At 40.5% G+C, this 21,473-nt stretch overlaps 1 protein-coding gene across 4 annotated transcripts in view; it reads left to right on the top strand.

The window, feature by feature from the left end:
- vti1a (vesicle transport through interaction with t-SNAREs 1A) overlaps nt 1-21,473 on the top strand; it is a 119,752-nt gene that overhangs the window by 48,938 nt on the left and 49,341 nt on the right. Inside the window, exon 6 of one of the 4 annotated variants that reach the window (XM_044337305.1) lies at nt 50-939. The exons of the other annotated variants lie outside the window; for them this stretch is intronic. Coding sequence (XP_044193240.1) covers nt 50-192 — 143 coding nt within the window. The 3' untranslated portion in view covers nt 193-939. Of the gene's footprint in view, nt 1-49; nt 940-21,473 lie in introns of those variants that run through there. 4 annotated transcript variants of the gene reach the window in all.

Raw genomic sequence — 21,473 nt, 5'->3', positions numbered from 1 at the left:
GTGTATGTGTGGGTTGCTGTGGCGTTTTTGAACATTTCTGCTCCCTCAGTCTTCCGTGACAGGTTCACCCATCTCTCCTGGGGAGGCCTTCACTCCCAATTTAGACGCAAGCGTCGTCGAGTGACAGCAATGGCTCCGGCACCCTACCTTTGCAATATGACTACAGTTAACTTAACAAGTCTCGATATGTGAGCTCCATCTTTGATGTAATTGATTTGAGTGGTTTGAGCATATTTCTTGCGGAGAAGTTGAATTTTTTTGGTAGATCTGTCAAGATGATCAGAGAGATGCAGGTCATTTCTGTCACATTTTTAAACTTAAAAAAAAGTCATTACCTTTTCTCATATTTCACATAATCTACACTGTACTGTTTGTGCTTGAATGTCCATCATGAAAAAGTACTTCTTCTGCCTCTGTGTGTCAGCTACAGTACAGCCGTTCAGAAAACTCATGGCCATCAGGATGGGCATGTGTGGCCACACTGCACTTAGGTCTCTAAACAGGAGAAGAGCAACAGCACAATATTGCAGTCCATCTGCCCATGCCTACTTGTTGTACAGTGCTCATAAATGTCAGCAGCAGCACAGAAATCAAAGAACCCTCTGATGCAAAACTGTTAGGAAGGTGGTTTCTGTACAAGCAAATCTTGTATCTCAATATGTTTAATGTCTACGTCGGACCTTTCGTAGGCCGGGCTTTAGTGTAAATGTGGATGTTTTTGTTGATGAGATTCAAGTACAGTGTATTTATTGTTTGTTCTTGTCTTTGATGTTTTTACTGCCTCTGCAACACCTTAAGCTTGTATGCTGCATCTGTTTTATAAAACGTGAGAAACCACTGTACTGCAATAAAATTAGTACATCAGTGCAATATACAAAGACATAAAAGAAGTGCTGCTTTTTAATGTTAAAACTAACTTCAGATAATAATTTAGATTGTTACAATCTACCATTTGTATTCCGTGATATAAACTGAAATAAATTATTCAAGAAATGACGTTTACTTGGTTGATCTTAAGATGTTTCATCGTCTAATGTTCAGCAAAACCAATATGGTTTTACTGTCAGCACTGCTCAAGAACCCTTGTTCAAATTTCAGTGAACAGCAAGTGCATAAGTGTGTGTACATGTCATCACATGTGTGCGTGTTTGTGGGGGGTGAAGTTGTGTTGAGTGACAAGGGCACGCGTCTTGAGCCACCTGGATTTATTTGGGCCAAACAAGAGGGGCCCAGGTCTGTCTGGGCCCCTCTTCTGTCCGCAGTGGGGCCTCAGAGCCGCGAACAGAAGGTGCCTCCTCACAACTCACACCTGAGCTCCTCCCAGCCTGGGACCAACCTCTCTCTCTATCTCTCTCTACATCCATACAGCCTCTTCTCTCTCTTTCTTTCACTGCCCTCTGTATCCCCTCCACTTCTCTCCCAGGCCATGGCCTGGCCTACTTTTACCTCTCCCACTCTGGACCCTTTGATGTTGACTGTGTTGGCCCTTTCCACAGATCATGTGTACGTTTGGAATGGCCCCTTTGCTCAATCCTCAGTCTGTTTATGAATATACATTTCACAAACAGGATATGTAGTTAATGGTCTACAAAGAGAAGCATTTTCTCTCATGTATTAGCTGTGCTTATCACAGTAAATAATACTAAGGTTCGCAGTGAAAGCCACTCTTCCATTCACTTGATTCTCTCCTCTCTTTTTTAGACACTGCTGAGTTTGTTCTCCTTTTTTGTTGATGTTTTTTTCCCTACGACTCTCTCAACTCAGTTCCTGGAAAAGAGGCTTTATTCAGGGAGGAAATGTGTGTTTGCTTGTCTGTTAGCATCTTTTTCATTTAGTCTTGAAGTGACAGGGTGTGAAGCGGGGTAGGCGTGTGCATCTCAGAAGAAGTCAAAAGCACAAACAGTAACAAGACACCAAGTGGGTTGCTTTATTTTCCAAGGTAAAGTCAAAGTAAAATCAATAGGATTCAAATTTTTCTGGTCAGTTTGGCATATGGCCCTTTCATGTCTTTAGTAGTTTTTGGACAATGTAGTTCTGTGGCATGGAGGCATAAATGTTATAATGCTGTAACACATAAATACACAGTTTAGTCTCCACAGCTGAATTGTTGATGGAAAAAAAAATTAAGGCTGAAACTAACGATTATTTTCATAATCGATTAATCTGTTGATTATTTTCTTGATTAATTGTTTGGTCTATAAAATCTCGTAAAATGGTGAAAAATTATGTTTCCCAAAGCCCAAGATATCATCCTCAAATGTCTTCTTTTGTCCCAACCAACAGTCAACAACTCAAAGATATTCAGTTTACTATCATGGAGGGCTAAGGAAACCAGAAAATATTCACATTTAAGAAGCTGGGACCAAAGAATTTGGACGTTTTTTTCTTTAAAAAACTGACTCAAAACTCACTCAAAATGATGAATCAGTTATCAAAATAGTTGGCGATTAATGTAATTGTTGGCATCTTATCAATTAATCTACTAATCGTTGCAGATCTGACAAAATAAAATAATACCTTTTGATTGTGGCTGTAGCACAGACTGTATATACAGTCTATGGGTTGTGGTTATACTTGCTATGTTTTGAAATGCAGTTAGTTTTTCCCCAACTTAGCAACCCATTTTGCAAAACTGTATTGCAAGCTCAATATAGTTGCAACTGACATATTTACTGGCTTTTTATTTTGGGCCATTCATAGCCAACAAGGCTGTGCAATACCATCATCACTCAGTGTGAGGGGGGGAGCGCACACTCGATGAACTCACCTCATTGCTCAAGTTCCTTATATCCAGCTCCATTATTCAGTTTGCATATGGCAGTTTCTTGTCACCCCATTCTGTGTATTGTTTTTTTTTTTTTTTGTGAGTGTCAAGTTATAAAACACTACCACTAAGGGACTCAAGTAGTCTCCCCAGTCATCTGGTATCAAATTCTCATCCAACTTTCAGATAATCTTAAATTCAAACTCAAATGCATAGTTTACAGTCAAGTAAACTAAATCTAAATTATCTTTGTAACTGAACCCATTTCTCACAGTTTTGTTTCTTCTAATAAGACAGGGCCATTATCCATAAGGCACTAGTAGTTGTAGGGGTCACTACACTTAGAAATTAATATTATACACCTGTAAAATTATAATGGGCACCACCTCCGTTGGTTAATTAATTCATTAATTTAGGAGGAAAATTAATTACATCAAATGAATCAGTCTCATATCTGAAAGTTGTGAACTGTGAATACAGCGATCTCCATCTTTGTTTTGAAGGAATACACAAATGCAATGACTTGGTGATAAATCAAGATATTAATTAAACTACCAAGGGATAGGGATGAATAAAGACCTCTAAACATATATACATATATACAACTGGAATGGATGAATGAATGAATGCATGAATGAATGGGTAAATTAAATTAACAAATTATTGACAAAAGAACGAATGAATGAATGAAAATGATCAAAAACGAGTCATAAGTGCATTGAGGGGCAATTAACTCTAACTGAAGCCAATAAAATTTTTAACTTGGATAGCTCTTTGCACCAACTCTGAGACAGGAGCATGGCAGATGGTTTTCCTACTGTTTCCGTGGTGATGAAGGGCTGATGATGAGGCGAACTTCCCGGAAAGCGCCGAGCAAGACGAAGCAGACTCGGTGATCCTCGGGTCGCCAGGGTGACGGCCAGATGAGAACCCCTGCAGCAGGTTCAGTTGAGCACTTTGGTTCACTGCTTCCCTGGAGAATGGATCCAGTATCAGACTCAGCTGAGGCCACACAGCAGGCACACAGTGTGTGTTCCAGTCTTGTTGCGTTCAGTGGCAGGCTGCAGAGTTTGGATGCTGGAGCTAACTAACCAAAAAGTCTTGAAAAGTCAAAAAAGTTTAACTACACGAAAAAAAAATAGGAGATTACAAAAATGCTAGATTATTCATATGACAAACGGCGTGCAATGGCTAATGGTACTTGGTCTGTGGCTTTAGGCATCTTTTTCAGTCTTTCTTCTTAATTGAGAGTTTCTTTTCTGGGGCTTTCAGCACTCAGAAGAAAAATGAAAAAAGGGACAACGCCCGTAACGCAATGAACAGGCCATGATCGACGGCTGGCAAGGTCGAGAGGAACAGAGAAGAAGAAGAAGCAAAAGAGGCCAAGCCAGACAAAGAGTTGTAAACTTTTATAGTCTAGGGGCGTGTTTTGGAAGAAAAAGGATCCTTGGCACTCTTTTGAGAGAACGCCCCTGATTACTAATTAACTTCTTTGTGTGAAGACAAAACTGGCCTTCAACTTAAAGGGGAATCATTTTTTCAATAGGATATTTGAAAATTACGTGCTTCCAAATTGGGTACTCACTCATTTCTGACGTCAATGCCAATGTCGTCAACACATCATGAAAACCAGTGGGAAAACACTTCGAAATTGTAATATCGATTAACCAAATGAAATACAGAATAAAATCAATAAACCTTCATTTTCTAATCTGTAACTAAATCTCTTAAGAAAACATTATCTTAGCAATCGAATCATAGCTAAATAATACACTTACACTGGTTAATATCAAATAAATCAAATGCAATATGTGTGACTTATAATTAAAAGATTTTGAGGAAGAGTTTGAATTTCCCATAATATCAAAATAATTAAATGGTTCTGAAGCACAATAAAAGTTAACATGGGTTAGACAAGTCAAGCCAGCAAGTCAGTCATACATATATATTTACCCATTTCCAGACATTTTGACTAATTCAGACATTCATTGTGAATAAAAAGGGAGAGGAAGAGAGATGGACACACACAGAGAGGAATGTGGCTTCTCCCAAAATTTATGACTACCAGAGATAGTGTGAGTGGAGGTCCGTCAGTCCATCTATGGAATGAGCGGAACCCCAGTTGGCGCAGTCTGCCTGTATCTGGAATAAATAATGTTGTTAATTCAAAAACCTGTCCATTTTCCTCCTGTGGCTGGTGGGAAGAGGCTGGGTTTTTAGTTCTGTTCCATGTTTCTCCTGGCATTTTTATGCCTTGAGGTCAGAGGTCATTGGGTCTGTGTGCTCTTGAATACACACAGATATGTTCTCTTAGACTCAAACATCATAATGTTTCTGAAAGTATTTAGCTTCTTATATTCTTGGGTTTGTTCTCTACATAGGTTTTCACGTTTCATGACATTGCACCCGTATTATGACCATTTATCAGCTGTGGTTAAAACAGACTTTGCACTTTAGGGGACCACAAGATCAATTGGGTGATAAAAGGCATGTTGTCAAACCATTTCATGACCACCTTGCATTTGGGGAAAGGGCCAACAAACACGACAACTGTAGGCCAAAATGCCAATCAGTGTCCCTGTTGTCAGCTCCCCTGGACAAAAGCATAGACAAAACACTTGTTGCCTTGGTTTCCTACTGGAAGGTTAAAACTGGCTTGGTGTCCTTAGTGGTCAACACTTACACCTAATTGATTCAAACTGGTCTTAATAGTCGTAGTAGGATGTGGCCCACCATTGTAACTAGTGGCATGGGAAACCTGGCAATTAATGGGACATGGCGGATGTCTCAGATTTAGTGGTCTCAATAGCAAGTTGCCCCCTCACACTGCAGGATTGCAGTAATTGAGCCATCAGTCTTCTTGGGTTCTTACATTGTGGAGGCTAAAACCTGGATCCAAATGTTATATATTGAAAATGACACTTTTATGTATTGTTTAAAACTTAAAGGTCATCATTCAATGATTGCCTTCCTTCCATAGTATATCATCCGTAATGAATATTGGTACAGACAATTGAGATGAAGAAAGTTTTTCAAGACCCGTATACTTCATTCTTCTTAAGGCATATTGCCAATACAGGGTATAAGTGTGTGTTGTGTGTGTCCACTGATATGTGTTGGACAGGCTGTATCTTTCTCTCCCAGACTAATAGTGTGTTAGTCCATTCTTCAAGATGTCTGAGACAGTAATTAATGGATTGCTTTGAGTCAGGCCAGCCCAGGGCGATGGGAGGGACTGTGGGGAGTGAAGGGAGGAACAACATGAGGGACACTAGAGAAGAAAAGGGCCGCCCATTTTATAGTCCTGATGGAGGTTATATTTTCTGTGACAACTGGACCAGAGTAATCAAAATGTGTTAATAATCCCTTCAAAGGGCTTGGCGGCACATCAGTGAGAAGCCTCAGTGAACGCCAATCCCCTGCTAGACCCTGGTTCTGGCTGCTCCACCCTCACTGACCCTCCGTCACGCTTTCTTTCTCCCTATCCTGCTCTGTCTTCATGTCCTTTTTGCTCTTGATCTTATCTGTCATGTTCAACCAATGTTTCTGTTGACTATGTCTAGAAAAAATTGCACCAAAGTAGCATATCAAACTGTATAACCTCCTTTACAAATCATAGTTATCATCACTGTTACATTTTGTCCTGCAGTGGAGCCCAGGACCCAGAAAGTATTCCTAGGGTCTCTTTTAGCAACCTACTGCTTGCATCTAACCCCTTGGGAAAATTCCAGGTCAGACTGTATAGGTTCCAATAAGTTCTATCTTTTGTTTGAGGATTAACACAAAGGTCAAAGTTCACAAAGATGGCCAGATGGGGTCTCTAGTGCTAAATATCCATACCTTCCGCCCTTAAAAGGAGGTTGAGCATCAGGATCAATGGCCTCAATCGATGGGCATCGTGGTGGAGGTAATGCTGGCAAAAAGTTTGATTGCATGCATATTGATCAGAGAGAGGCTAAGAAGCTGTAAGGCTATTGATTTGATTTTGGATTTGTACTGTTCATTTGTCTACGTGTTTGGATGGGGTACAGTTTCATTTATACACATGCAGACAACACACACAAACACACACAGGCACAGCAGAAGTAGTCATTACAGGTAATGGTAGTAACTTAGGTAGTTGATTCAAGTTAGTTTAATGTACCAAGGACCAAGTTTTAGTACTGTGCCACTGGATGATTCTTCAGTTAGCTCAATCTCTTAATCATTTGTAGAATTACATTGAAAATGTCATTCACTTACACTTGAAAATATACAAACTGTAATACAAACATGTTTCCCCTCAATTTTTACATACTATATGCAAGCAAAATTCATATGTACAACTTGTCTTGCTATCTTTATGGGGCCCTCAATTGGCTTCATTCATTTTCTAGCCCCTAAAGGCCCTTTCAAACCAGGAAGTGACAATCATGGTGGTCTGCTCTGTTTCCAGAGGCTTTGCCACCCGGTCCAGCAGCAAAGCCATCATCAAGCTCTTATTGAAATGAATAGACCCTGCAACTTGCCACTTTCCAGTCTGAAAGGCCCTTTACTGTAATCTCAACCCTCAGAAGTACATGCCCAGCTTAATTAAATCAATGCTAACTTTAATTGTAGCTTGTGGGAACTGGATTTTTGGACCCCAGAACATAGGTGTTACCCTGCCATGTGATTGGGCCAACAAGTCTGTGTCCTCATGTAAACTAGGACACACTCATGGTTCACTTAGTAACTTAATCAACCTCATTAATTCTGAGTATAATCCTACTCATACATAATTACATACACACACACACTCTTATGGACACAGGTTACCTGAGATATAAACACATTTGATATGAATGATACTGACGTTAATATGAATGTCTTTTTTACATTAATGTTGACTTTCATTTAAATTAAGTCTTTGCCAATTACGGAAACTTTGACTCATTTTGTAGTCTAGTCTGAAGCTGCATGTCAGGATCAGTTTGAAGCTTTTAAAAATGCATGGGGTCCAGGTGAGGTGCCGGAGCTCCAATGTGACCTGGGAGCAGTTAGTGCTGCGTCTCAGGAGAGGCTGTGTCCAGTGTAGGGCAGGAGAAGGAATCGTGCTTAATAATAGAGCCACTGCATCAAAGGCTGTAGACTACTGCTGTCTGACATGGCATACATCATGAAACATTGTGTGTGTGTAGGTGTGTCAATTTTTTTCATCAGGGGTCCGTATTTCCCCGTAAGTTTACATAGAACTGGTTTTGTGCATACATACATCACATACATGTGTGTCCATTTACGTATACCTATAGTTGTTGATTGTGCATAACACCTTTTGTATCAATGCTTGGCATGTATGCAGGATATATATATTTATAGTGTGTGTCTGTGTGTACATGAATGCTCACAATAGGGCCCTCACTAGGTGGTGTGGCTCCCTGGGAAGGCTAGCGTAGCTGCAAGCGCTAGAGGACTCATTGACTTTCTAATGATTAGTGGTCAGGCCCCCAGCCCATGCTAGTACCAGGGGTTTGGCCTAGCCGCTGCTGCTAGCCTCTGGCCACCGCCGCGCACCACTATCGACTCACCCCCAGCCCCCTCTCTCTTTGGCCTGCTGGCGATGTGTCAAAACCCATTAGCACAGAGTTCCGCAACTATAGAGAGGGATCATTTTAGGTTTATCTTTCTTGCTCTCCTCTTTACTTCTCCACAGCCGTCTCCTCTCTCTCTCTCTCTCCCCCTCTCATTTGTTCTCTCTCCATCTCCTCATCCTCCTCCGCCCTGCTAAAATGAAGAGAGAAACATAGAGAAAAAGGAGTAACCTTTGACAGGAGTTGTTCCAGTTGTGGTATGTATGGCTGTGTATTGATCTGCATTGGCTTTAGGAACTATAGAGAAGAGAGTCAGTGAGTTGCCGCTGCTTTCAAGTCCCACACATTTTTTTTCTGGGGAAAGACAAGGAAGTTTCAGATGCGTGTTGACCTCCTTAGGTCCCATAAGCTATGGAGATTTGTTTAGAGAAAGGGGTGGGGTGTCTTAACATGTATATCTGTGAGAAATAAGTTCAGGAATCTATGATCCCATATGTAATCTTCTATCATGTTAATTTCCGTTGTGTGTATGTGTGTGTGTGTTTTTCTTTGTGTGTGTGTGTTTGAGAGAGAGAGAACGTGTTTTTGTACTCCATTGTATTGTGTATTATGCAGCGCGTCTTTCTGCTCTTCTTGTTGGGTTTGACCTCTTGACACTCTTGGTTGTTTCTTTCAAGTTATTGACCGACACAGATAACTATTTTAGAGAGTGGAACTTCTTTATTTTTAAAAAGCTATGGCATGGTTTGAATTAGAATAGATGTTCACACACACACATGCGCATAGCACACACAGCTCAGTGAGACAGCATCCTTCTAACCCGGCACTTCTTTTTCTGATAAGCTCTATTCTCCCAAGAGAGAAGTGCCTGTCAAAGACTTCGTCCAAACAACGGGAAATCTGTGAAAAAACAAAAAAACAAAAAAACCCAAATACTTTTCCATCACTGTTCATCAATCCATCTAGTTGTGAATTCATTATTTATTTATGGAACTTTGGGGCGCGTTATTTGAATAATGTGGGGTATGACAAAGGGGGAGGTGTATGAAAACAACAAAATGACAACCACACCAAAATCACCCGAGGGCACATGCCAACACATCGCATCAGTGTCATCCTTCCTCGCTTTGCCCCTGTGGGCTCACTGCTCAGCAGGTAGCCACACACACCCATACACACACATATACACACGAATTAACACTAACAATATAATATTCTGATACACACATAAACATATGAATTTGCTTTCTTGCACAGATGCACACACAAAAAAACACACACACAGTCATAGACAAATATAGACTATACAGAAACTTTCTGTCTATTACTCACACACACACACGCGCGCGCGCTCACACTCTCACACACACACACACACACACACACACACACACACACACACACACACACACACACACACACACACACACACACACACGTATGTATGCACCACGCCCTGAGGCCCTGGAGACGGCAGCAGTGGCATCAGCGGTCTGATAGATGGATCTTGTCTTCTTGTGATCTCCACTTGTCAGACAAGCGTCACACAAAGCCCAAACACAAATCAAAAACACAGGTATGGAGCACATGTCAGTTTGATAGGACCTTGTGGATGCCTTCCCATCCATCAGCAGCTAAGATGCTCATCCATTGACTCGGAATGAGGGTGTTAACGTGCGCCTGTCAGAGTGTTTTGGCTATTGATGTACCTGGTTTGCAGACTAATGGGTTGAACATTTGTTTGGTTTATGCTGTTAGTGCTTTTATCTTGAGCTTTGTTGTCAATAAGAAACATACAATGTGCATTAATAGTGGCTTTGGAATGGCCGCAGTTCTGTTTTCATTTTGTGCCAGAGTGCACTATTGTAAAAGGGTAGATGCCGTTTGGTGGATCAACACATTTTGGCAGACTTGTTGGGTTTAGTAGCTAAGTGTAGCCCACATCCATCATTACCTTTACCTGCATCCAGACACACACATACACTCCTGTGCACCTGAACTCCTTACTCACACACTAACTTTCACTTCCAGTTGTTGATCTGGTCCCCACACCAAACACAAGGGCTGTTCACTTAACACCTGAATGTCACAGGCAAACCACAAAGGCAGCTAACTTGTCCAACAACACAACACAACATCTTACCCCCTCCCTCCTACTTGCCAGACAGGAACAGCCCAAACCAGACCACAACAAAAACAAGGGAGAACCCACCTTTTGTTTACTATTCTCAAAGGTGGATCACGGGCCAGGCCTGGTAAGGGATTGTGACAGAGGTGATGTCTAAATTAATCATTCATGCTCTTTCACATGGGCTACAGTAACAGCCCTGAAATATTAATGACAGCTGCAGAATAAATTTGATTCCCTTTTCTCTCTGATTATAATCCACAGGCGCGCTCACACACACATGTTTATTTATGCCCTGGAGATGAGGTACGGGGTCACTATCAGGAGTTTGTCTGCACACATAGAGACACAAACACACACACACACACCATCCTTTCCTCTCCCTCTTGCCACTTGCACTTGTGTACCACCTCATTGTTTTGGAATATGTACATATTTTTCACGTGTGGTGGGCGAGTGGGCTATACATTATACATTATATGCTTGTACCGTCAAGGTATGATATACTGTATGAATACTGTGCAGCTGGCAGCCAGGGGTTTTTGTTTGTTATTTTAATTAGCTGAGGGCCTTTTTCATACTTTTTTGGAGAGCACGACCTGAGTGGAGAAGCGAGGGTGTGTGTTGTGATGTGTTGTGGTGTTCCCACCTCTAGGTGGAAATTCATTGTGCTGTCTTGAGGTAATCTGACATGCAAACTGAGACAGGCCCCTGTTCAGGTCACAACAAACTTTGGATTTAATAACTCCACTATTTGGGCTTTTTTGGAACATTCGCTCTTGTACAGTGATGAAACAACTCTGAGCGAATGTGTCAAACTATTTAAGCTGTTCGTCAAGTCATAAACATTCATGAATATTCTTTTGTATTCTCTTTTAAAGAAAAACACTTGAAAGTCAACAATCAGAGAGACTCATTTCATGGCTGTGACCACCTGACAACTCTGCAGCAGAGTGAAGCTTGTCATAAAATGTTTTCAGATTTTGTTTTCCCATCCAAGACATCATTGCTGTAAGCCTAACTCACAGCTACATAATCTGATCTTGGTGCACAGATAACTATCAGCTGTTTATGTCTCAACATGTCACCGGAGATCTGTGTTCTTCTCTGTCACCTCCCTGTATCCTCCTTTCCTGTGTTTGCCCTTTGTTTCCTTAACCTGAGGCGCCAGATGGTTTGTTACACAGAACCATCTGAGTAGTCGTCCTTGGAAACTGTTTGGAAAAGGGCAGGCACTTTCAAAAAATACTTGGCAGATAATTTGATGAACCATCTGTCTATCACTGTCTTACCTTGCAAGGCAGTTGGATTTGCGAGATCGCGAGATCACGCGAGAATCCGAGGAGGAGGCTGATTGGTCCGAAACACCGGTGGTTCGGACACAAGTGCATAGCGCAAAAGTTGACATGATGGTTTCTTGTGTGGTAATCATTTCCTCTCCTGTTATGAGGAATTCAGAACAAACCAACAGAATATGAACCCAAGCTGTTTATCAAGAACACTTAAACACAAATCCAAGTTTCTTACTGTTTCCAGCAAGAATAAAAACATAGACTGTAGCCCCACAAAAATTCCTTATAGACCCAAAAAACTTGTAACTAAATAGGTTTTTGTTAGATCCGAATGTCTTAAAAAAAGGTTAAGTTTAGCTTTGAGCAGTCCTTTGGTTTTACTGGATGGTCTAGCTAGATGTAAATTTCTGTTATCACTTACTTTGTAGAAGCATTTATGTAAAAGGTTTCTTTCATTCCTGTTGTTTGTTTCCTTCAGTGCTTGTTTGGACAATTAAACAAATAATGAGCCTAATTACACATCACTCAATTGTCATCTCCTCTCAGGAGACGGGCTCATGAGCAAAACTAGTCTGTCAACTCCCCAAGTTGGCTCATTTAAATTCATTGTGGTGAGCTAATGCTATTGTCAAGCGACTCTTCTTAGTAGTTGTCCGTGTATCAAAGATTATTTTGCTGATATTTTGAGTCATCATAAATAATAATAAAAAAAAAAAAAATAGAGTTTTCGATCAAGATGTGATTTGATGTATTTGGCAACAGTCCCTAAGGGTTCATTTTTTCATTTCTCTCTTTTGTTAAAGCCACCTAAGGTATTCACACCGATTTAAATTTGTTTCTAACCCACTGCAGGTGCTTCTTTTTATGACACCATATGGACATTGATTTGTAGCTTGCAAGACTGTCAGGTAATTTCAGGCTAATCTATTTTAATAACATTTTCTGGGATTGATGTCTATATTATACTATGTCATGCGCTGTTGAGTTACGCTCAGTCATGTGTTTATGCTTACATTAAGGCTACATATAAGTAATCTAGGACATGTCATATAATGTGTTTTTCCTGTCTGTTTTGGTTGTGTTTAGCCTTGTCTGGCTCTGCCACAGTGTGCTTGCCACTGTGACATGACAACGGCCACAACGTCATGCTCTGTTTGAGGTAGAAAATATCAGTCAAGAGATGTTTTCTTTCTTTTTTGTCTGTGCAAGTAGGCATGCACACATTTTCTCATGTCTGATCGAGTGTGAGTATTCTGTACATGAATATTTGTGTGTTGACATGCTATGTGGGTATTTGTATAAATTTGTGTGTGTGTGTGATCCTAATGATGCCTTCCCCCTCTACTCTATTGGGCTGTCAGCACGGCGCTGGTGACTGTCACACACACCGGCCCCCCTCCAAATCTTGCTGAGATAGGTCATTTTTCAGTGTCAGGACAGACGATTCACGTTGGCACCAGATAGATCCAGGACACATTGGACTCATTATTCTCTGTTTGGATATGTTTGCTTTATACAGAAATACAAGTCGACGTGTACAGAAGGCTTGAGCTGAAAACCTATAGCATATCTCAGTGCTTTGTCACCATTAGCCTAATTAAACTGCGTTGCTGCATCTCAGGTGCAGGACATGAATGATAGAACTGATGAAGGAACTGTCCAGCACTTCACACAAATTCAGAGCTGTATGTTGACTTTTTTGTTCTTTTAATTAACATAAATTTGACAAATTCAAAAATCTATACCCTGGAAACTATTACAACACACTGTCTTCATTATTAGCAGTGTGGGAAGCATACTCTATGCTTAGTAGGAAGGATGAGTGCAGCGGGGGTGGATATCAGAATAGTCAGCACATGCAGGACATGCATTTTGTTCTGTCTTTTTTGCCCTCCCTTCATTCTCTCCTCTCCTATATTTCGTTTTTTTTCTTCTTAGGTCAGCTTATCTATCCTAACCAAAAGTCACGTTCCTCTCTGTACGTTTTTCTCTTTGAACATCTAACCCTTGCCAGCCTTCCTCACTCTTTCTGTCCTCCCTCCCACTTGACAGGGTGGGTGAGTGTGTGGGTAGACATTTGGCAATGTGGGGTAGGTGGGGGTCAAGGCCTGTGCCCCAGGAGTGTGGTATTTTAATCTGGGCTATTTGTAATGACAGGCCTCCTATGAGCGCAGAGGAGTGGCAGGTTGAGAGGCTCTGACAGGTTCTAATCGCTGTCAGGAAAAGTAGCTGAAGAATGTGCCAGCTACACAACCCCCTCCCCTTCCTGTCCTCTCCCATAGCTGTTGTTCTCTGCTGTCTTTCTCTGTGTTCCTTTTGACCTGTCTCTCTTAAAGGTGAGTGAAGGATCTTTCCTCCTCCTTCTGTTTTGTTTTCTCTTCCCCCTCTTTCTTTATTTTGGCTGGCATCCAGGAGCCACTACCTGCTAGCATAATCCCTTTCTCCTTCCTTCCCTTCTTGCCGCCCCCTGCGTCATAAACCCCACCTCTTCTCCATAACTGTGGACAGTTGTTGATATTCCTTGAGCATTAAGACTCAACCTGTCTCTATGTGTCCCCTGGTCATTGGCAAGCTGCCTTACTCAGTGTCTGTGCCAAAGCAAATAGGCTAATATGCAATGAATGAAAGGTTGAAAAAGCTGTATTGTGAAAATATGACTTACTAAGTAACTACGCATCTTCATATCATAACTTTGATACAACTTGCATGACCTTCCTCTTGTAGTATGCAAATGATCAATGACAAGCCTTGACACTATTCTGAAATGAATGTTGTCTTGTGAAGCTAACAGGAAAAAATACTGGAAATTACATTTATTTTCATCATTTAAATTTTCAAGAAAATATTTTTGCTTAACACAAACTTATGTCACAAGGAGACAGTATCCTGTAGACGAAGGTTTTAGGTCCTCTTGATCACTTAAGCTCAGAAATTCCCAGCATTGCACATTCCATAGTCTGCAAGATCATATCAGAAGTACAAAAAACTCATAAAACATCATTTTTAGCAACATTTTCTCAGTTCAGATTACTATTGTGTATATACATACTGTATATGAACACTGTATATACACATATATATACACAATGTTCACTTTTTTGCTCGGACTGCATCAGAGAAGTTCATTCAATCCTATTTCAGGCTAAACATCACGGTAATCTTTGAGGGTGAAGTTTGTAATGATATTGTGATGATATCAAAAAACTAAGAAATAAAATTGATACTGTAAGCGAACTAAAAAGTGAAACTGAAAGTGAATATTAAGAGTTGAAGTATATAAAAATGTATGTAAAACCCAAGTCTATGTTGAGCATGCTAGTTATAAAGTCAACATCAGACTACAGTCAGGCGGCAATTAATACAATTCCAACAGGATGTCAAGGTGTTAGATATCTACTTTAGTTTAGCCTAAATTCCACATTGTTTAGCTAACCAAGGAGAGTCAGTATATTATATCAGCATATGGGATTTTGGTATATAATAATAAAACCAAACAAGTAATGGTGGAAACATATATAAGTCTGTAAAGCAACTAATGGTAAAACTTGCTTCTAGCTCTGTGAGGATCTGTCCTCTGTATCGCTTCATTGATAACAGGTTCACATTGTATTTGACCCATTTTATATACTACTCAGTTTCAGTGCTATTTTTGGTGAGACGGCTATGTTAGATGTTCCTATTTTAAAGATTTCTTTTTAAAAAAATGTAACACTTCATATAACTTGATTGTATGACAGTATTGCTAATGACAGGCCATATATAGCCTGATGCACGATAAAGAACGCATTTTTCATTTTCGTGCTCATGGATAGAGCCATCAGCGAAAAAGTCAAAATGTAAAAGTACCTCAAAGAAAAACAAGATGGCCAATAGAACTTTTCAGGTTCAACACAAACTTGCTGCTCTGCCTCTCTTCTTCTTTGGCACAGACAAGGGTGGCCAGGCTTTGCCCAGGTGCCGTCTGTGCCATTGGCGCTAAAGCGAGGAGAAGCTGGCACACTTTGGGCATGGCTGCAGCCCCTTCTTCCTCAAAGGCTTGCCTCGTCTCCCTTCTTTCCCCTCACAGTCCCTGCTGCTCCATAGCCCAGGGAGCTCATTAGGCCAGACTTCCTCTTCATTTAATCCATTTTTCATAGCCTAAAAAACAGTCCCTGATCTTAAAAATCCTGGCTAATTTAAGCCTGGATGTTGGGGAAACGAGTGAAAATATCATGAAAAAAGCAGACCCGTGCATGCTTTTTCATATTTCTGATGTCAAAATTAAATGTTTTTATAGAGTAGTGCTATGGCCAGAATGGGGAGATGCAGAACCAGCACTAATATGAACAGTTCTTGAACAGAGTTTTAGACCCCAATAGGCAGCATCATATTCCATCCATTTCCTTGCCTGTTGTCTGTAGGTCTTGGGGGAGACCAATGTGTTAACTTGGCCTAATGAAAACATTGGTAATAACATGCTCCCTCTCCGTGTTCCTTTAATTATGTATCTCCGACTGGATACCAGAAGGCCCCTGTAGACTTCCAGCTCCACTTGTTGTGGAAGTGAAGTTTCATTTGTATCTCAGATCCTGGTGGGAAGGATCTGTTCAGAGAAACTAATGCATTTTCTCGTTCTTTCTCTCACGCTTGTTCTCTCCCTGAAACTCCCTTGCTCTCTCTCTTAACATCATGTTCTTCCTATCTCAGTTACTTATTGATCATGAGAAACTTATAATATAGCTTCTTTTAGAAACACTTGACCAAGTATCAGTATTTTCATTGAAAGTGCGATGTCTTTGGAGATACTACATGAGATAATTTTCAGTCTCAGCTTCTGCCTTATGCTGTTATACCTTTAACATTATATCCGCATAAACACTGTCAAAGTTAACATCCTCAAAAGTTGTCCAAGGCTTTGTCCTTTATCTCTCTCCACGAGGACAAAGCTTTTTTTCTTCTCCATTCCAGGAAACCATCACAGCATTAATATACCTCCCAGGTATAAAGTGTTGATGAGCGCCTGTCTCCTCAGGCTGACACTTATTTCACCAAAGGTCTCGGAGCAGGGGTAGAGGAACATTGACGGAAGAGAGGAAAAAAGAGCTGCTTGCATACCCAGCTAACGGATGTGGTGGAATTGTTAAGCAGTCTCGACTGCCCTCTCGTTAGCCTCCGAGTTGCCTGGTGACAGAGGTGAGGCAGAGAAAGTTGCGGTGGGTTGAGAGACCCTGTGCCACTGTCTCCGGTGCCTCCTCTGTCAGCACGCCCTATGCCCCAGGCCACTGCGGAGAGGGCACATGGGGGGCTGTCACGCGTCGGCCTCAATTACAATCAGGGGATGGAGCATGCAAAGGCTGCCCACTGTCACGGCTCATATTGCTCTTGTAAAATCCGCACTGTATCATATCTAATCTTCCATGCAGATGATGTTTGCTGGAGCTGTACTTGCTTAAAATCCTGTTCACTTTAAAAATTTCACTGTCCTGTTCTGCATCAGTTTACGTAACTCCATTCAAAAAATATAGTCAAACATTTCTTGTACACCTTACATAATGGTTCTTGGCAGTTGAAAACACCCTGAAATAAGAGTTTTTACACAATAAATACACCTTTGGACACATTTCATGACTCAATGGACACAAATCCATTATATTGATTTTTAATACCCTTTTGAGTTCTTCCTTTCTCAGGAATATTTCCATGCAGACTAACAAAATAATCGGCCTGTGTACGGTAGCTGTCAGTGCACTTTCAAAAGGAAACATTAGTATTCATATAAAATGTTGTATACTGACGTTATGCCTGCAATCAGTAATGTTTTTTGAATTAACATTGAATCAGATGACTCAGTGTAATGTGAAAATATTTCCTTATAGCTCATGTTTACCTCATTGTTTCACTGCACTTAGACTGCGTGGTTGAGTCTCATTGCTCCTCCATCAACCCCTCATATAAAAACTGTAAGCAGCTATTTCCAGAAACAAGCATATAAGTCAAGGTTTGCACAGCATAGAACTGCAGAAGCTATTGGCTTGTGAAGAAAAGCTAATATCTAGAAAGCCACTCAGATATTTTTCTCAGGAGTTGGTTGACCAATGTCGACTTAAACCATATACCCGCCAAGCCCACTGTATGAGGGCTGTCATTTCCGTAGTGGTCAAAAACTACTTAATGCAACTTTACAGTATGTAGTTGATCGAATTCGGATGATCTCTAGAACCAGGCATTTCATTGGCTGCCTTTAGACAAATTTAATGTTGTATATTAGGTTAAGGGTGGACAGTAGGGATTAATATTTTTCCCAAAAATTAGACATTTTCTATTACTATGGCAAAAGAATTGCATTTATGTTGATCAAGATTAGAATGCACATAATATAAACTTTGCATGCAGCTTGAACTTCGCTGTAGAATATATGTGAATAATATGAAATGCCAAGTTCATTGCCTGTGATCTGTCTGCTGAGAACAGCCTCATGAAAGTGATAGGTTATTTGACAGTTCTTCATTGTATAAACCAGTGGTTCTCAAAGTGGAGTCCAGACACCCCCAGCGGTCTTTGAGGGGGATCCAGGGGCTCCCCAGCAAAAAGGGGAATAATTTGTTTTTACTATAATTACATTCATAAGTAGCACAATGACAGAATGTATGGCTATTTTAGTCATGGGTTTCATACACTTTCTGTAATAAAACATCTAAAAGCAAAAATCTTATCAGATACCTCACCTAGGCATGAAAAGTACGCACATGTACATTAGTTTTCTAATCAGGTGCCTCTATTGGCAGTAATTGGCAGGACAACATAATTTATCTGCTTTCCAAAACCGTTACAAATCACTGTTAAAAAATAACAGTGTTTTATGTCACATCATAAAACATAAAAATGTTTTATGATGTGACAACGCTGTGGTTAAAGTCTGGTTAGGTTTAGGCACAAACACCACTTGGTTAGGGTTGGGGAAAGTTCATGGTTTGGGTTAAAATGATCACTTGAAACGTGGTCTGGGTTAAAATGACTACGTCCTTAAAGTTAGGCAGCCTTCTTCGTCATGGCAACAGTACACACCACGACAACTGTAGTTGCAGTTTAAAAACAAAACAAAACATGACACTCGCAGTTGGAAACGGGAAGCGAACAGCAGTCTCCTGCAGCTAAGTCCACTTTTTGCCATCCAACTATCCGGCCATCCACCCAACCCGCCGCCAACCTAATGCAACTAATGTTGAACTTCCAAATATGGTTCGTGGGCTGGTTGGGTCACAGAAGAGAGCGTACCCAAAACATGATGACATTTATCTCGGCCGCTCGTTGCGTCCGTTTCCAACATGGCAGCCATGTCACAAACTTTCTCAGATTACAGCTAAACAGTACAATAAAACATGTTTCTGAAAACATTTGAGGCAAGAAATAGGCAATACAGTAACAAAATACTGATCCATATTTCATCAGCACTGCCTAGTTTGATACTTTGATCTGAGTTTTGTGAGCTTTCTTTTCTTTTTCCCAACTTTATTGAGTAAACGATGCGCACATTTGTTTTGGTCTGAGATGCAGGTGCTGGTGCGACATTTAGTGAGTCTGAATGTCGTTTATTGCGACTTTAATAACGTTTTCAATTTCGTGTACAAGTGGGCGTGTTCTGGGGGAGGCGTGGTTTAGACTCTAAAGCTGCTTTACTTTGCTGCTAACAAATTATGATAATGGTTGTGGTTTGAAGGTGGCGTGGTTTGTAGGGTCTGCAGGGCCACAGTAGGCACCTTCTCACCTAATGTGGAAATTTACATATATACTTATATATACATCGTCTGAACTACGTCACTTCTCCCGGTCATAATTACTTCAGCTGCTAGATGGAGTTGTTAGCATTGAGTATACACGCGTGTACTTTTCATGCCCAGGCCTTAGCTGCTACTTGCTCCTTTCTAACATTATAGATTTACTTAGAACAACTGTTGAGTGGTTGATAGTTATATATGCTGCCAATTGCTCGTCTAATGTAATCTAATGTAATCTAAACAGTCTATGACTGCTTCTCGGTGGCTGTGTTTTGTTGTTGTTGTTAAAAACACATCTTCAATGCGGACAAGCTGTTGCACACTCGTGGTGTGTGTGTGTGTCTGTGTTTGCCCACATGTGTATTTGTAGGACAGATGTGCAATTACAGTATGTACTCCATACAAGTGTTCTGTGGTGTGGACTAATCTTGTAACACCTTGTGTACAGTTAATATGTGCACAAGGAGACTCTGTCACAATGAATATATTGAAAACATTAGAGTTGTTGGTGGTTATTTTTCCTTTGTGGTAGCCTGGCTGTGTAGACCACATGCTGTTTTGCACAGAGAATCCACATACTTATATGAGGAATCAGCATATTAGTATTAGTTTCTCTCTATAGGGTGTTGTAGCCATGCCTGGTTACTGCTGTTCCTGTCAGTCATAACAGGGTCGCATACCATCATCCTACCCCTGAAGAGAAAATGACACCTGGCTAAAAGAACCACTGTGTGTAAAAGAAATTTTGTCCCACCTCCTGGTGGCCAACCTGTCTAAGCATTATGGCAAGATTAGCTCTGCCAGATGGCATACATTATTCATGAGGTGAAAATAAAAGGTATCTAAGGTTGTGTTATTACAGACTTGATGACTCTCTCTTTGTGTCTTTCTTTTTTCTCTACGGTGAAGCTGGCCCCATCAGCATACCATAAAACCCACAGGGAGCCGCGCCATTCGTAGAAACTCTCTGCTACACTATTGTCACCTTCATCGGCATACTTCAAAAAAACAACAAAAAAAAGCAAATAATTTTGTTCAGCAGCTACAGTGACAATGTGTATTGCTCAGTTATAGATTAAAAGCGAAGGACTCGCTTTAAAAGAAAGAGAGTCTAAGACAAAAGAGAGCGACAGGCAGGGGGAGGTTGGAAAAAAAAGGGCCAGCTACTGAGTTGACAATTGAGTTATAATATCATGTCCTTTATGAATAATTAATTTGATGGCGCTAAGGCCCCTTAGAAGGTAGATTAAATTAGTTCTGCCATGTCTTAAAACTTAGATATGCTTTATTAGTGTGGAAGATGGTGGTAGGCGTGTTGGCTTATTCACTTAGGCTTGTTTTAGTTAATGATGGAGAACAGGAGACACCTTGTCACCCTAGCAGTAATGCACACTATTATATCACATTTATGTCAGTTAACACAGAATCTCAGAAATTCAGCACGTGTTCTTCTCTGTATGTCTGCTGGTCAGATGATCCTGGATATATTGTAGTTCTCTTTGTGTACAAGCTTCTGGATATAAAGCAATGAAATATGCAGGCCTATGTGTTGTTTAGATCATCAGTATTAAAGATACAACTTGAAGTTGTCTGTAGCTTAAATTGTTGCTGAATTTTAGTTTTGTCAGAATGAATTTTGCCTGTTGAGATTTGTAGTTATATCTTTTTTTAGCTCTTGCAATGTCCTAATACTATTCTCACTGGTAATCACTGAAATAATATCTATTGTACTTCACTCATATATTGTAAAGTCTTTTACTTTGACAGAATTTCCTTCAACTTTCAAAGATGAGTCTTTCAATGAGAATGCCTTAAGGATTAAATTCTTCAAAACTGTTTTTCTTGGAAATGACTGTTGCTTGTAAAGGAACAATGTAAAGTAAGCACAAATAAACAATGTATACTGTATGCGAGAGCTTTGACATGCCCTCACATGTCGTGCCATGTTGTGTGTATTCACAGTGGCAGCTGACAATAATCTGCCTT

This window comes from Thunnus albacares, chromosome 20, assembly GCF_914725855.1.
Source record: "Thunnus albacares chromosome 20, fThuAlb1.1, whole genome shotgun sequence".
Classification (NCBI taxonomy): Eukaryota; Metazoa; Chordata; class Actinopteri; order Scombriformes; family Scombridae; genus Thunnus; species Thunnus albacares.
Note: the sequence above shows the minus strand (reverse complement) of the source record. Positions and strands in the feature narration are given on the sequence as shown.